Source organism: Diorhabda carinulata, chromosome Y (assembly GCF_026250575.1).
Source record: "Diorhabda carinulata isolate Delta chromosome Y, icDioCari1.1, whole genome shotgun sequence".
NCBI classification, from domain to species: domain Eukaryota; kingdom Metazoa; phylum Arthropoda; class Insecta; order Coleoptera; family Chrysomelidae; genus Diorhabda; species Diorhabda carinulata.
This window is the reverse complement of record NC_079473.1, coordinates 10,001,689-10,017,453: the sequence shown is the minus strand read 5'-3', so window position 1 is coordinate 10,017,453 and position 15,765 is coordinate 10,001,689. Positions and strand designations below refer to the sequence as shown.

The 15,765-nt window shown below is 34.5% G+C and overlaps 2 protein-coding genes across 3 annotated transcripts in view; one reads left to right on the top strand and one right to left on the bottom strand.

Annotated features, from left to right (window-relative positions):
• LOC130903051 (matrix metalloproteinase-16-like) overlaps positions 1-15,427 on the bottom strand; it is an 80,948-nt gene extending 65,521 nt beyond the window's left edge. Inside the window, exons 1-2 of one of the 2 annotated variants that reach the window (XM_057815316.1) lie at positions 13,176-15,427; positions 13,058-13,123 (exon numbers count right to left, since the gene is read on the bottom strand). In XM_057815316.1, the coding sequence (XP_057671299.1) occupies positions 13,535-15,046 (1,512 nt within the window). In that variant the 5' untranslated portion in view covers positions 15,047-15,427 and the 3' untranslated portion in view covers positions 13,058-13,123; positions 13,176-13,534. Of the gene's footprint in view, positions 1-13,057; positions 13,124-13,175 lie in introns of those variants that run through there. The other variant, XM_057815317.1, reaches the window with a different exon arrangement.
• Positions 5,555-6,820, top strand: LOC130902914 (uncharacterized). The gene has a single exon (XM_057815199.1). It carries the CDS (start codon positions 5,555-5,557, stop codon positions 6,818-6,820), a length of 1,266 nt encoding a protein of 421 aa, XP_057671182.1.
• Positions 15,428-15,765: the final 338 nt, after the last annotated feature.

Below are 15,765 nucleotides of genomic sequence, written 5' to 3'. Positions count from 1 at the left end.
TAATTTTAACTTTGGTGATTTTGAATAGTTCTGTAGTCCAATTGGGTGTATATCCTTTTTCAAAGACATGCTTTGCCTTGGATATGCGCACAATGTCGCCAACTTTAAATTTTCGTGGACCGGCTATCTTTAAATGACTATAGGTGTAATTCAAAATAGATTTTTCGTTGGATTTGTTGACTTGAGAAGGTTTATATTTTGATGTGGAATGTTTTGTATTGTTATAGTTTTGAGTTATTTCACGCAGAATATCAATCCATTTGTAGGTGCCATTTAAACTGAAATACTTGTAGAGTTTCGATTTTAGCGTTCTTATAACTCGCTCTGCCATAGAGGCTTTCATTGTACTAAATACGCTATAATGATTTATGTTGTGTTTTCTCATTAAATTTTGAAATTTGCTGTTGTAAAATTCCTTTCCCTGATCAGATTGCAGATTTTTTGGTTTTCGTCTAGTGTGAGCGAGAATGTCCGAGAATGCCCGAGTAATCTCCTCTCCGGTCTTCGTTTTTAGTGGGCGTGTCCACACAAACTTTGAAAAACAATCAATGACGACCAGTATAATTTTATGATTCCTATTTTGTGATGCAAAATTCCTCATCTCCGCAAGGTCCATTTGCCAAAGATCGTCAAGACCCTTAATAATAGTGCGTCTCCGAGGAAATTTTTTCCGTATCGGTTTGTGGGGCTCGTTTACAAGATGAATTTTTTCTTTAGAATACATATTATGACGTACTACCAGCTAGCTTCAGCTCCAGACTGTTAATGCGGTTAACAGTATTCGTATTCATAACTTTAATATTGTTTACAATGCCCGAAACGTTAGTTTTCATATCAGAGACGGATCTGATATTTTCTGTAATTTCTTTTTGTAACTCACGTATGCTCTCAACACACATGTTAATAGAAGCAGTGAATTCTTTTCGAATAAATATTTTGGCTGCAACAATTGAATCGTCAACGTATTTCTTCGTAGCCATATCCCTAGCTGCTACAGGGGGATTTCGCGAAATAAATGTATCAATTTCGTTAGTTTTATTTTGTAAGTTAGTAATGTGCGCCTGTAATATGGGGATTTTCGTCTTATGAAGCTCATTTCTCATTTCGTTCAATCCTACAGCTAAATCCTTTATATCACGGTCTTGTTGCTGCAGCACCACACCATGTGCTTGAATTAATGGCGAGTTGATAGCACGTAGGTCATTCAACTGCACATCAACATATTTTTTTGTTGCAGCATTACTATTTGTTGTCGGTTTCTTAACATTACAAATTTTCATATTTTCAATATCAATATTACCGTCCTGTGTATGAGGAAACGTAATTTTCACTGGTAAACGCGCATAGGACGTTTGAGTCTATGTCCGAATTTATCGACTGGCATAATTAAAATGAACAAGTTTCAACTTGTATTATTCTATTATATCAGCCTCCTTGAGTTCATTGATAATTGCTACTATTTCTTTGTCGTGTGACGTATTACCTGCCTCTTTTGAAGCAATCAACAACTTCAAACGTTCCACCAATTCATTCGCATCATCCCAATAAATATACTCCATAGGTTTATCATTATATCTTAAACGATCGATGCCTTTTCCTTTTGCTGAAGGAATCGATTTTAGACGAGTCAATACCTGCGACGATCTATTCGTCGTCGTTAGAGATTTTGTTTTGAATAAAGGTTTTATGATGTAGTGATATTTTTCAGTACTCGACCCCTTAAGACGATCTAACGTGTCTAAATGAACTTCAGTTGTTGTCAAAAGATTTTTATAGTTCTGTAAATCTTGATCATTGTAACTGGGATCTCGGTAAAATAGAAGCTCATACAAGCCTGGTGTTCCAATTACATATCTTCCTCCTTTGTTTTTCTCAGGTATTATGTTTATATTACCGGTTTTTCCATCAAATGCAATTCGACGTTTGCCTAATGACCAACCGATTTCATCGTTGTATATCGGACCATAATTTTTATCAATTTTATCATCTTTTTGGAAGTAATCTTCAATGAACTGATGACTGATGGCTGGATATTGGTCCAAATAGTCTGCGATAGCTTCCTGGGAAATTTCGGGGCGCATCTCTTCTGGAGATTCAGAACGTGTAATATTTCCGAATTCATCGGTTTCGGCCACCGGTTCCGTTTCGAGAAAAGGTGTAAACACATCATCAGGTGGTTCTTCCTTCTTTATTTCCTCTTTTGGATTTAAATTTGTAATCGTTTTTTGTAATGTCTTTGAGGATTGCACAATTTCTTCAAGTGGTTTAGATATCGGCTTGAATAGTTTATTAATAGACTCATCTTGCTCTGATTTACCTAATTTCAACGACAAGTATTTTTTGCGAATCGATCTGGCAAGTTCGGACACTTTTTTCTTGCGCAATGCATTAGCAACCTTATCGTCAGACATTTTGGTATGGACTAAAGATGCAGCTTACAATTTTATATATTTATCGAATCCTTTGCGATACCTACCACCATTAAGGGTAAAATCCTTCATAATTTCCAAAGTACCATAGCGATCACACCAACACTTTGAATAGACATTTTTGAATGTGTCAAACGTCATGTCTGGAGATACGTGTTCGTCGAATATATGTTTCAAGTTCACCTCATCCTGCTTGAATAACACAATAACATTACAATTGTCGCGAATAAGCTGTTTCGGTATTTTTGAGTATGTTTGACAAAGATATGCAGCATCAATATCTTTATGTCTACACATGGAGTAGTATTCACGAATTTTCTGCTGACCGTCACAGGCTACGTCATCGAATAAAAAGATGGAATTTGGTCGAGCTTTCTCTGGACTAATTATTTCCTCATTGTCTTTAAATGGGAAATACCCAACACCCTTGACTTGCGCTATAACTTCTTGTAGCAATTGATACTTTGGTTGAAATAACGATTTTGAATAGACATAAACATTTTTGAATTTCGCGCCATTTGGATTGAATAGGAGCGCCAGCACGACGTTCGTCTTACCACACCCATTGGGGCCACATATAATGGCACGGAAAGAATTTGGCAACAATTTACCATGTTTGCCAACAGTTGGTGTTGAGGTGAAATCCAGATTTTCAATGGGTATAGTCTGCTCTTGTTGAATTATTTTCATTGCGTGTGTCGTTTTTCGTAGTACTACTCTTTAAATATAGGTGTCACCAATTAAGCGTGTCAGTCTTAATGTTGGTGTTTGAAGGAGAGGGTATTTTGAATTCTCTCATCAATAAACTACCTATTGAACTTCACTTACCTAGCTATCAGTACTGTGGACGTAAGTAAACCACCGCTAAGACTATTTTTTCCGAAAAAATTAATTGTTTTTTTTTTAGCTGGTACAAAATTGGAAAAACGTCTTGGTCGTGGAGATCCGGGCATCAACCCCTTGGACGCTGCTTGTAAACAACACGATATTTCTTACTGGAAGAATAAGTCTCTCGAAGAACGACACAAAGCCGATCACATACTTGAAGGTAAAGCTTGGGCACGCGTCAAATCAAAAGACGCTTCACTGGGAGAGAAAGCTGCTGCATTACTTGTAACAGGCGGAATGAAGGTGAAAAGAAAGCTGGGAATGGGTTGTCGTCGTCGTCGCAAACGTCGTTCCTTGCATCGAGATGTTATTCTGAAAGTGGGAAAGTCATTGAAGAGAGGAACATCTTTGAAAGACACCGCAACGTTTGCCTTACGAGCAGCCAAAGCACTTATTAAAGAATTTGGTGGCAAAAAAGAAGTCGAGGTTCCTCGAGTAATACTTGTAGCGAAATCCGGAGGTTTCCTACCACTTATTCCTTTGTTTGCCGGTCTTTCGGCACTTGGAGCTTTGTCAGGTGGTGCTGCTGGGATTGCAAAAACCGTCATTGATGCTAAGCATGCGCAAAAGAAATTGGAGGAAGATGTACGTCATAATAAGGCTATGGAACATGTAGGATCTGGCCTATACTTGAAAAAGTATTCAAAAGGTGGATTTGGATTGTATTTAAAAAAACAAAAAAAAAACTAATAAAGCTACCCAATCACGCACTATCTGACTTTGACATTGCGCATTATGCAAAATTACTTAAAATACCACATTTTCGAGGAGTTTTCATGCGAGACACCCTCCCCAAAGACGGGGCCTCGAAGACAAGAATGCGCAGTGGTTAATTTAGATGTCTCTAAGAATAGTGGGAGTCATTGGGTGGCTTACAGAAAGATAAACAACGATGTAGAGTATTTTGATTCATTTGGTAATTTGAAGCCGCCGAAAGAAGTTGTTGAATATCTGGGGGGAAAGAGTGCGAGAATTTTCTACAACAATACCCAATATCAAAACTACAATCAAATAAATTGCGGACATTTGTGTTTGAAATTTCTACAGCAACAATGAGGAGCGTAGAACTATTACTACAACATATCTACCATGGAAAAACATTGAATAGTTTTACTGCCGAAGAACTAAAGCACTTTCCCATTGAACATCTAATAGAGTGTGTAAGACCTTGGGAATTGTTGGATATGTGGCATAAACTTCCCAATGAATATCGAGGAAATTTTGAACTACAAATACGACTACCTTGTTTCATCCATTACAACCGACCTGATTGGACAACACATTGTGATGGTCCTCCGAGTTCTCAAGCCACTTGTTTTCTTTGTAACAATAAATAGAATAAACAAGTAGTATTATTTAAATTCAAACATCACCCGAATTCCATTAGTCACCATGTCACAGTTGCTGAGAGTAAACAGCATCAATCATGAATTTACCTTTCAACTTACTACGCCTATTGTGCTCGATCCGAATAATGATTACGAAATAGCTTTGCGATCTTTTCATTCTTATCACAGTATACCAAACATTGAAAATTGTAAGTTTTACTACTACGATACCAAGGGCAAGCTTCAAAGTTTTGATTTTCCCACAGGATGTTACGAAATTGCCGATCTTGAAGCGTTTATACGAGATAAATTGGTTGTGGACAATTCAACTAGACCAGAGGGTATATTTTCACTAAAACCCAATCACAATACGTTGAAATGTGAAATTTCCAGTAAATACAAAATTTCATTCAAAGAAGATAATAGTCTTGGGAGAATTTTGGGTTTTTCACCGAAAATACTCGACGCAAACAAAATACACTCGTCAGATCTCCCCGTCAAAATCATTAAAGTATCTAGTATTCGCTTTGATTGTAACATTACCACTGGAGCCTTCGATGCAAACAAACCTGCTCATACTATATACGAATTCGTCATACAAGTGGATCTAGGATATTCCATAGACGAAATTCCTCATAATTTGCTCTATTTACCTGTTATACCACAACGTGAAATAACCAATATCACCGTCATCGCTTTAGACCAAGACGGTCAGTCTGTAAACTTTCGTGGAGAACTAAGTACGTTGGTGTTGGAGCTTAGAGCGCGCGAAGCAAATGGGACTAATAATAAATCATAAAAGACAGTCTACAGAGCATTCAACTTCATTAGATAAGCTACCATCAAAGCTGAAGCAACTCACGTTCGCAAACAAATTGGTTCTGTAATCGTTGGGTTTTAAATTGAAAAATGACAACAATGTATGGAAAACATCAACGCCAAAACGACAACATGCCTCCAATGTTTGATATCTACCGTAAGCCGATGTTTGACGATTCAATTCGAAAGGCTGAATACAGAACCTATGCTCCATTTATAAAGTCATTCAATTGCAGTGACATTGTGGAGTTTAGCATTAATCAGGTTGATTCGTTCTTTGCAATGAGCGAAACTTTGTTGTGCATTAAAGGTTCGCTTGAAATACACGGAGCTGGTGACGTAAAATTAGCAAATAATGTTGGAGCCTTTCTATTCGATTCATGTACGTACAGTGAAAGTGCCAGGGAAATGGAAACAGTTCGGGATCCTGGAATAGTGAGTGCCGTACGTGCTATGACTTGTTATAACCAAGAAGATTCCAATCATATGGCTATAGCCGGCTGGAATTACCCGAAAGATCCTATTCTGAATGTTAGCGACAAGTCCTTCAACCTTCAAATACCTCTCAAACATATTTTCAGCATTTTCAACGATTATTCAATTATTACATGTGGGCGTCAAACAATACGACTAGTTCGGGCACGAAATGATAATGATTGCTTATATATTACTGAGAAGAATGTCTCTGGAATGCTCTCCACTACAACAGCTAAAATAAACATTACACGCGTTGAGCTAAAAGTTAAACATATCTTTCCTAATGACGACATAAAATTAAATCTCATGAAATCCATTCAAAAAGATCAACCTATAGTTATTCCATTTAGGAAGTGGGAGTTACACGAATTACCCTCAATTACTAAAGGAGCAAGACATGAAGTTTGGGCTGTCAAGACATCCACTTCAGTTGAAAGACCTCGTTTTGTTATTGTTTTCTTTCAAACCGGCAAACGTAACTTGAGTACAGCTGACCCGACTTTATTTGACAATGCCGACGTACAAAGTATAAGACTGTCACTTAATGGTGATTATTGGCCCAATGAAAGAATGCAATTGGATTTCGCTAAAAATGATTACAATGAAGCCTATTTTAACTATACTGAATTCTATCCCAACTACGCAAACTCCACACAGAAGCGCCCCCTGCTGGATTATTCTTCTTTCAAGAAACGAGCATTGTTTGTTATCGATTGTTCAAAACAGGAGGAAAGCATGAAGGCATCCACAGTCGATGTGAAACTTGACATTGAAGCAAACATAGGTTTTCCCGAAAATACCAAAGTCTATTGCATCATAATTCACGATTGTGTAATGGAATACTTCCCCCTCACCGAAATTGTTAAAAGCTTGAACTAGATGTTGTGAGTTAGTGTTCGAGCAGACGTCAACATGAGAGTAGCTTTTGTAGACATTCAAGGTTTTGTCGTAGACGGTCTTTTCGTTGCCAAAGAGCTCACCATAGAAATTGGCTTCAAAAGTTCACATTACATATTTTTACCACCGCAACCATTTTCTACATTAAGTAACGAGGACAAAAAGACCACATCATACTTAGAAAGAAATGTACACGGCATTCGATACTCTTCAGGAGATGTAGAATATTCTAAAGTAAATGAAATATTAGAAAGCAAGTTATTGTATGTCGCAGACTAGATTTACCTTCGAGGACAACAAAAATTCGAGTTTCTGCAAAAGAAATGTCACATTTTCGGTATTTTTCCACATATTATTGACGTTTGCAAATTTGATGGTACACCCTGGGAAACTGGAAACTTTGCTCAAGATCCAAACCCCTATCACGCATTTGGACTATTTTCATGTACTGAAAGAAATGTACAACGTCTCCGTCACTGGTTTTTAAATACTGTATTACCATTATAAATAAAGTTTTTTTTAAAATATGGGTTTTATTGAAACACTCTGTATATTCATCAACTTTTATATTACATGAAGATTGGAATTTTCGTTTTACAATTTTCAAAATAATTTTTAAAATTAAAACAAATACAGCCACTAATATTACACATGACATAGCAAAAACAGAATTAATTTCATTTTTTATATCCCCTTCTGTTCTGTTGAACATGGTGTAGGTTGAATACGTTTTAACGGATAAGTAGTTTGCGGCAGTCTACGGGCCAACTGATGGACCTCTTCAGGCACCCCCCAGTGAAGACTGCTCCACGTCACTTTCTTATCAAATAAACTAAGATTCTGCATTTGTTTCATAACCTCACTTTTATCTCCATAGAAAGCAATATCTTTCTTTAATTCACCAATGCTATTAATAAACTCTTCAATTCGACGTCTGTACTCTTCTGAAGACATATTACGAAAGAGAACATTCTCATACGTAGACACGTTTGATGATCGTTTGACGCAGCACTTGACGTTTGACTTAACGACGTGACGTTTGACATAACGACGTGACGTTTGACGTAACGATGTGACGTTTGACGCAACGACAAGAGAGATACATTTCATGAATATTGTTTTACTGCTATTACATAAAGATATATTGGAAACTAACAAAAACACAAGAATTTTAAAAATAATTTTATTATAAGAAAACGACAATATTCTACTTTTATGAGAGAGAGATACATTCCATGAATATTGTTTTTTACTGCTTTTCTTAAATAAAAGCTCACATTATCGCTGAAACTCTTTATTACTCTCGTGACTGTCATAGTATAACACTATACATGAAGGATGACATCACAATGACCAGTGGAAAGAAAAAAATAAAAATACATTTCTAATAAAGCCCTGTTGGGCACAGACTTATGTCTAACACTAACAACGCTCATATAAATCACCTAAAACGCATACTAAAAAAAACTATGATAAAACAGATATTTTTTGATGTGGCATTATGAACCGCCACCGTTCATAATACCGCAAAAACACAGGAATAATTTTATAATAAGAAAACGATAATATTCTACATTTATGAGAGAGAGAGAGATACATTCCATGAATATTGTTTTTACTGCATAGCGGCCTCAAAAGTATCAATGTCACTGTCTATATCAGAATCATCAAAACGATTATTTCTACGCATCTCATGTAAATTATTAATACAGGACTCATGTGATTTTATCATGAATAAGACTGTTAAAACAACTCTGACACCAATAGGACATTTCTTGATATACACATTCAACAATTTCGTCACCATCAAATACTTCATGACAGTGATCATAATTAACAAAAATGTTCTTTTTTAAATATTTATGGACCGTTCTAAATACAAAATAACAAGATTTACAAACATTTATACGATATTGTGGAAGCTAGACCATACGCAGTAAGTAGATTCTTCAAACATATCTCCCCAATTTGTTTTACTTAATATAGTGTTTCTTAAATATAACGGTATTTCTTTATTATAGTCAATATATTCTATTCCAATGGATGAAGAATTTGGATTACTCTCAGCCTCTTTTATCATCGCATTCCATTTGTAAACAGGAAATTTTTTCACAATTTTTTCGGTCAATTTCCGAGGAAGAGGGGATTGCTCTGCGAAATCGGCTGCTGACTTTATCGTTTCACAAATTTTTATGATGCATAATTCCATTAATGTTGAGGAGTTCATTATCTACAAGAGAGTAAGTCTGGAATACTATAATGACCCCACGGCAGCGTATCATAACTATTGGTAATCAAATATCTTTTATCGTCATGAGGACTTAGCGCAATTTTTGTCTGTTCTATGCTATATACGTTATGAGCATATGACCTAATACAGCGTTGAGTAATATTTTTTTCTTTGAAATCATTTAAACAGTTTACATAATCTTCAAAATTTATTTTGTTTTTTACTACATTATATCGAACTCCTTTTGCCTTTTTTACTATTGCACCTGATTGAACTTTAAAAGAATACATTTTATACCTCAAGCCTGCAAAATGAGTCATAATTTGGCCTTTGTTTTCATCTTTCATAACACCCAGAACTTTTTTATTTACCTGTGGAATATTATAGTTATTATTGATGGGGTAATCTGAAGTATAGAATTTTGTTAAATCAGCTTTTAGCACCTCCTCATATGCATCATCACAGATGAGCTCATACACTGTCTGTGTCCATGTACATTAATTTACATCTATCAATACCCAATTTCGGAATCATGTAATCATAATGGAATTAATACATACACAGCTTCGATAAATCCAAAACTGTCATACCAACATAAAGAGGCTTATTGAAAACCAATTCTGATTTAGTGAGTTCTACTGCAATTAGGTTTTCATTAAAAACTGTTCGACTATGAAACCTAACACTAGATATCAAATTTTTGGCGCCGTATCGACCATTCCAGTTTTTAACAAGTTTTACAATTCGGTGCTTCCGTATATTTTCTATCGTCTTTCCAAACACAGCATTATTTGCCAATTTATATAAATTTTTCTCAAAGTCATTGGTAGCTGCAGCCCTCAAACGAGTATTTAGTTCGATATAGGGCCGCAGCCATGCAGATTGATTGAATTTCAGAATTTTATGTATCTTTTTAATTTTCAAACCGTTGGCTAACATTTGTTTTAAATTACGATAGTGAACTGTGTATTCTTTTTTACAATAAAGCGTTGTCATTAATTTGGAATAATTTGAGCCTACAGGCTTGCGGTGTTCGGGAGCAAATGGAAAATCTCTGTGAAGATCATGTAATTCATGTGGATACTCCAAGTCTACTTGTAATATATATCCTACGGAAGAATTATCTGCCACAGACAAAATTTTCATTATCTAACCATTCAAATCCTCCGTATGGTAATGGTTCACACATAGCCCACCCGTATAAATTATTGACGTCCAGGTAGAGTAAGTACTTTGAGGGTTTTGTAGAATCATATTCAGGCATGTACTTATTGTTAGCATTCGATAATCTACTGCTACAAACTGAAATTCCTCCTCGAATTGCTTTCTCGATAAACATGATCATGTCTACGTCATGCAATAACTCTAATTTACATCCTACATATTTCAACATACAGTCCCAAGTATATCCAGGCATTGTATAGTACCATGCAGGGTCTAAACCATAAGTAATTGAACATTTTCTTCGAAATTGTTCGAAAACATCTGATAAAAGTAAAACATCGGTCTTTAAGTACAGATCAGAATACTGACCCAAATTTTCAATATCAAATGATTTCCACACTGCATGAGCATGAGAATACTTCTCAATACTGATGTTTTTATCCTCCAATTTATTATAAAATGCCTCTATTGGTGGTAGTTCACAAGTATTTAATTTTTCCCAACTATCTATAAAATCGTAACAGAAAACCCCTTTTTTGGCTATTAATTTAAATTGTTCGACACTTAAATTACTAAATTCTCTTTTGGAAATTTTTAAATCATTATCATTCAATGTAGCAGCCAATTCTTCCAAGGAAGCACCCAAAAACCTCAGTGAATCTATGAATCGAAATTTTATATTTGTATCTGAATCGTTAAGTGTAAATGTTTCCTCTTTTACTTAATTCCGAAATGATGAAATGGCTATCGTAGTTACTTAAGTTATGGAAAACTGTAGGTACAACAAACAGTTTTTTGAAATTTAAATTGCATGCTTGATGTGCAAAATTTCTAAACTTCCCCGTAAAATGATCGTGATCTCTAACAATGATATCTGTAGAGGAAAAACCCTTTTCACATATGTGACACATTGTTGCCACACGTAAATCTGGTTTTTCTTCCATAGGTGTAATAGTTTTAATTTCTGATTTAATACTTTCAGCTAAATTCGATAATTCATTTGCAAACCAATCCATGCAATCTCTACCTCTGTAGCTCTTGAAAAAACTCAAGTCTTCGTTGTAGCTACATTTTACATAGTAACCAGCACTATATGCTATATGTTTTTGATATTTATTTGTCTTATTATGAAGCTGTGTCTTATCTGTAAATTGTTCTAGCATGCACTCAAAGTCGGCATAAACTACAAAAGGCGTAGTTTGTTTATATATATAATTTCTAAAACTAACAGATTCATATTTTGGAAAAGACATTTTATAATTATTTAATTCAGAGCATAATTTCAAGTGGACATTCAATTTACTTTCACTACTGAAATAATTTATGCAGCGATTGCAAATAAATTTTTTATATGTAGTTTTACTTAACTGACTATTAATTAAACGTGACAAATCTTTGATGCAGCAGTAGTGATATGTGATTTCTGAATTGTCATTATCTATAGGAGGTGCTTCATAATCGTTTAGCTTTGGAAAATATGTATTTTGAATTAATAAAAGATTTACATGTTTCTCGTGTATTGATTTAGCAAGTCTTACTGGATATACTTTGTAAAATGGTTTTTTATTATTTATTTCAATTAAATCCAAGGCATAGACAATGACGGAAATGTTATTAGATTTTTCAAACTTTGAAATTTGATGCAGGGGCATCGGAGCTTCCAAGTCTTGTGTATTCAAGACTGTGCTATAATATGGATATGAGTTCTTTATTATTTTTGGTTGGGTACAAAGCACTAACAATTGACCAATAAAAACATGCTTGGTCAGAATTTTTAATGTTTATGCTTGCTTTTTTTGAATACGTTCTGGAAGTTTAATATAAGATGAGCCGTTTCCAATTTCAAATTTATTGATATTTACTTCTAAAGAAATAATTTTACTTAATGCAAAACCAGAGTCCCTCTCTTGAAATTCTGATAATTTAAAATTAATTTTATCTTTGACGTTCTCGAAAAACCATCGCTCTATATCGGTCGATAAATCGATAATAGAATTTTTAGTCATAAAATAATGGAAACTAGAAATTTCATTTTCACCAGATTTTTTAATGAACTCTCCACAAAAACAAACATAAACTTTAACAACAGAATATTTTTTCCTAAAAATTTCCCTTATTTTATTTTTAAAAATTATTTGACAATCATTTAAAAATTGCGTTAAGTCCTTATGATATAAATTTACTATAAGTCCGGTTTTAATTCTTCTTGTAAATGCAGAAGCTACATTTTCCCATTTAACCCTATTTTTCAGTTTATTATTCAGCCCCATACCTATATTCCTATTTGATATAAGTTGTTTAAAATGTTTGAAATGTCCTATGTATGTTTGTAATTTCCTAATTGTACCTACATGCAGTCCTCCTTTTTTAATTGTCAAATTACATACTTTAATTTGTTTTTTCAATCGATTCAACCAAATTTCCACATCTCTATCCGTTATCTTATCAAACAATATTTTTCTGACATTTTTAATGACTTGCAGTAAATTTTCAGATTTTTTTACAATATTCATGGTACTCACCTCTCTCTCTCTCTCTCTCTCTCTCTCTCTCTCTCTCTCTCTCTCTCTGTGTCTTAGGCACGTCTATAGTTCCTCAATTTCAAATGACGCTAGCCGTTGATTTTTTCCAACATCCACTAATCCCTTGAATATAATTCCGTATTTTTCCTTTTCAAATTCTTCAATGACTGGTTTGTAGACACTTGTGACTCTTTGCGGTAAAAACACTACTTCAGTATCTAAATCCAATAAAACTGATTCTCCGAATTTGGAATTGACTATTTTTGCCTTCTTTATAGCCCTCAGAGTATTCAAAGGTAGATCTTGTATTTTTGTTATTGGTTTTCTCTCTGTAATTAGAGACGTTGCGTTAATTTTTTTTAAATCCATCTGAAAAGAGAGAGAGAGAGCGCGTAACCCACAAGAAAAAAAAAATACTTACATTTTTTTTGTTAAGGCACAATTTTTTAACAGATACTAGTATTTGTTCTTCAGAGCTGGTTTTTCTCTTGCTGGCAGTGGAAGAGACCGACTCCAATACAATGCAAAATCTTATTTATACTCATGTCACTATCTCCATACGATTGTGATAGAATGTTCTAGAAAAAATATTTTATTTGCGACAATTTTGTAATTTGGTAATTTCCTGTAAATGTGGTCCATATGGTTTCCGATTATTCTTATCAATTTCCTGCGTTATCAAAAAATTTCTTATTAATAGGTAAAAGTTATCTTAAGATTGGCGTTCGGGAATTTTCCCGAAAAAAATTTTAATAAGAGTTTATTTCAAAATATACAACATCATTGATAAAAAGAAATTATTTTTGTTAATAAAATTTTGAGATGATTTAAAAGGTCTCCATTTGGACATGGAATATCGAACACGTTCCAATTAAAGGGTCCGGCTGCAACAAGTTTTTTGGTAAACTCATTATATTTGTAGTATGTGGTGTTTTTGAAAAAGTACATGTGTCCGTCAATGTACTGGAATGCTCCTGTAACATCTGTGGGTAGTCCAGGGAAAATATCTTTTATTTGTCCTCTATTCCGAACAGTTTTCAAGTTCTTGTCAAATTCAATATAATTACTGTTATTATAAAATACATATATTTTCCCATGATTGCTTTGAAACATTGTGTTTATTTGAGAATTCTTAGGTATAATTAAATTATTTTCCTCAAGTATTTGTAGAGCGGGAAAATCTGCTACATAGTATTTACGGTCATTGACTGCTATTAAATTATCTGAAGAACTTTGAAAAATGTGAATTATGGGACCCACTTCTTCAGGTAAATAATCATCGAGTATTTCTGGTTGCGAGGGAATAAGTTTCGAATTCAAATCAATTTTCCATAGGGAATTTTCATTAATAATATATAAATGGTAATTTTCAAATTCACCAGCCATGGCAATGAACATATACTCCGGTATTATGTCGCATAAATTTTTATCCGGTTCATTTGGTTGATGTGCAAGTGTCTTTGTAGTCGGTGGCAGCGCTGATGTGGGTTTGAAAGGATTATTTACATATGTATTGATTGGCCCATAAAGAGCTTCAAGGGCCATTTTATCATTCTCATCTAATTTAGGAGCAATGTTGAATTGATACCATGGATACATTATTGCTGTCTCAATATCACTGTGAGCAATTCCTAAAATATGCCCAATTTCATGAATTAATACCATAAGTAGGCTAGTCTGATCTTCTGAACTTGATCCATCCAAACTTAAATCCCACTTCTCATCAGCATCAATATGAAGCTCTATACAACTGTTGCCTTTTGGGAAATAAGCATGTGCCAACACCTTTCTGGGCCCATCAAATGTACTGGAGCACTCACCTCTACCTTGGCAATTTGCTCGAAAATAGTGCTTTCCCCGTACAACTGTAATAGATATATCGGGAGCATAAGGCCGTATTTTGTGTATTAATTCAAATTTAAACTTTGAACTATTACTCCACACTTCAAAAGCCTTTTTGGTTACTTTAAGATATTCTGGAGTTGCCTGAGGGAAATACCATTTCAAATCAAATTTTGTCCATTTTGATTTAACTCTAAAAGAATGATCATCGTCGGAAGCTGCTTCACTCACATTACATCTTGGTCTATTTAGAAGTTGAATTGTATTTTCATCTAATTCTCCCGTTGCAGGGATATTATATCTTTCTTGAAAACTCAACAAATAATCCTCAAGTTTAGTCAAATCATTTTCATTTGCGTACCCGAACCGGTGTAAATACTTCATAGCATACTGTTGGTCGACAACGCATAGTACTGGACATAGTACTGCAGCTAATATAATGATTAACATGATCTTCACTCTTCTGCTATCCTCAAAAAACTAATTTCCAATCACATTAATAACGGAATATATAATTTTTAAAAAACCCAAAGACTTTTAACCGACCTGGTATATCAGCGCTCCCGCTCATCGCAACGAAACTTTACGCATGCGCAAAAACGAAGTCTCTCTCTCTCTCTTACACATTGTCTCGCTGCTCTCTCTCTCTCTAACACACGGTTTTCCCTATTTCTGTAGTCGTTATACTTTTATGTTACAAGATTAGCGAATAATAATGGTATATATAATTTTTTAAAACCCAAAGACTTTTAACCGACCTGGTATATCATCGCAACGAATCTGTCTCGATTACGTGCGTGATACCTTACATTGACAAAAATCTCTTTTTATTTATACGTTATACTTTTATGTTACAAGATTAGCGAATAATAATGGTATATATAATTTTTTAAAACCCAAAGACTTTTAACCTACCTGGTATATCAGCGCTCCCGCTGTTATCATCGCAACGAATATATAACGAAGTCTCTCTCTCTCTCTCTTACACATTGTCTCGCTGCTCTCTCTCTAACACACGGTTTTCCCTATTTCTGTAGTCGTGCATACGTTGTTTATCTACTTGTGTGCATTTTTTAAACTCATGTTTTCCTTTTTTAAACATCGGGAACTTACTTTCCAAATCACTGTTAAATAGGCATTTACGCTTAGGCATTTTGGTGTCTAATCTG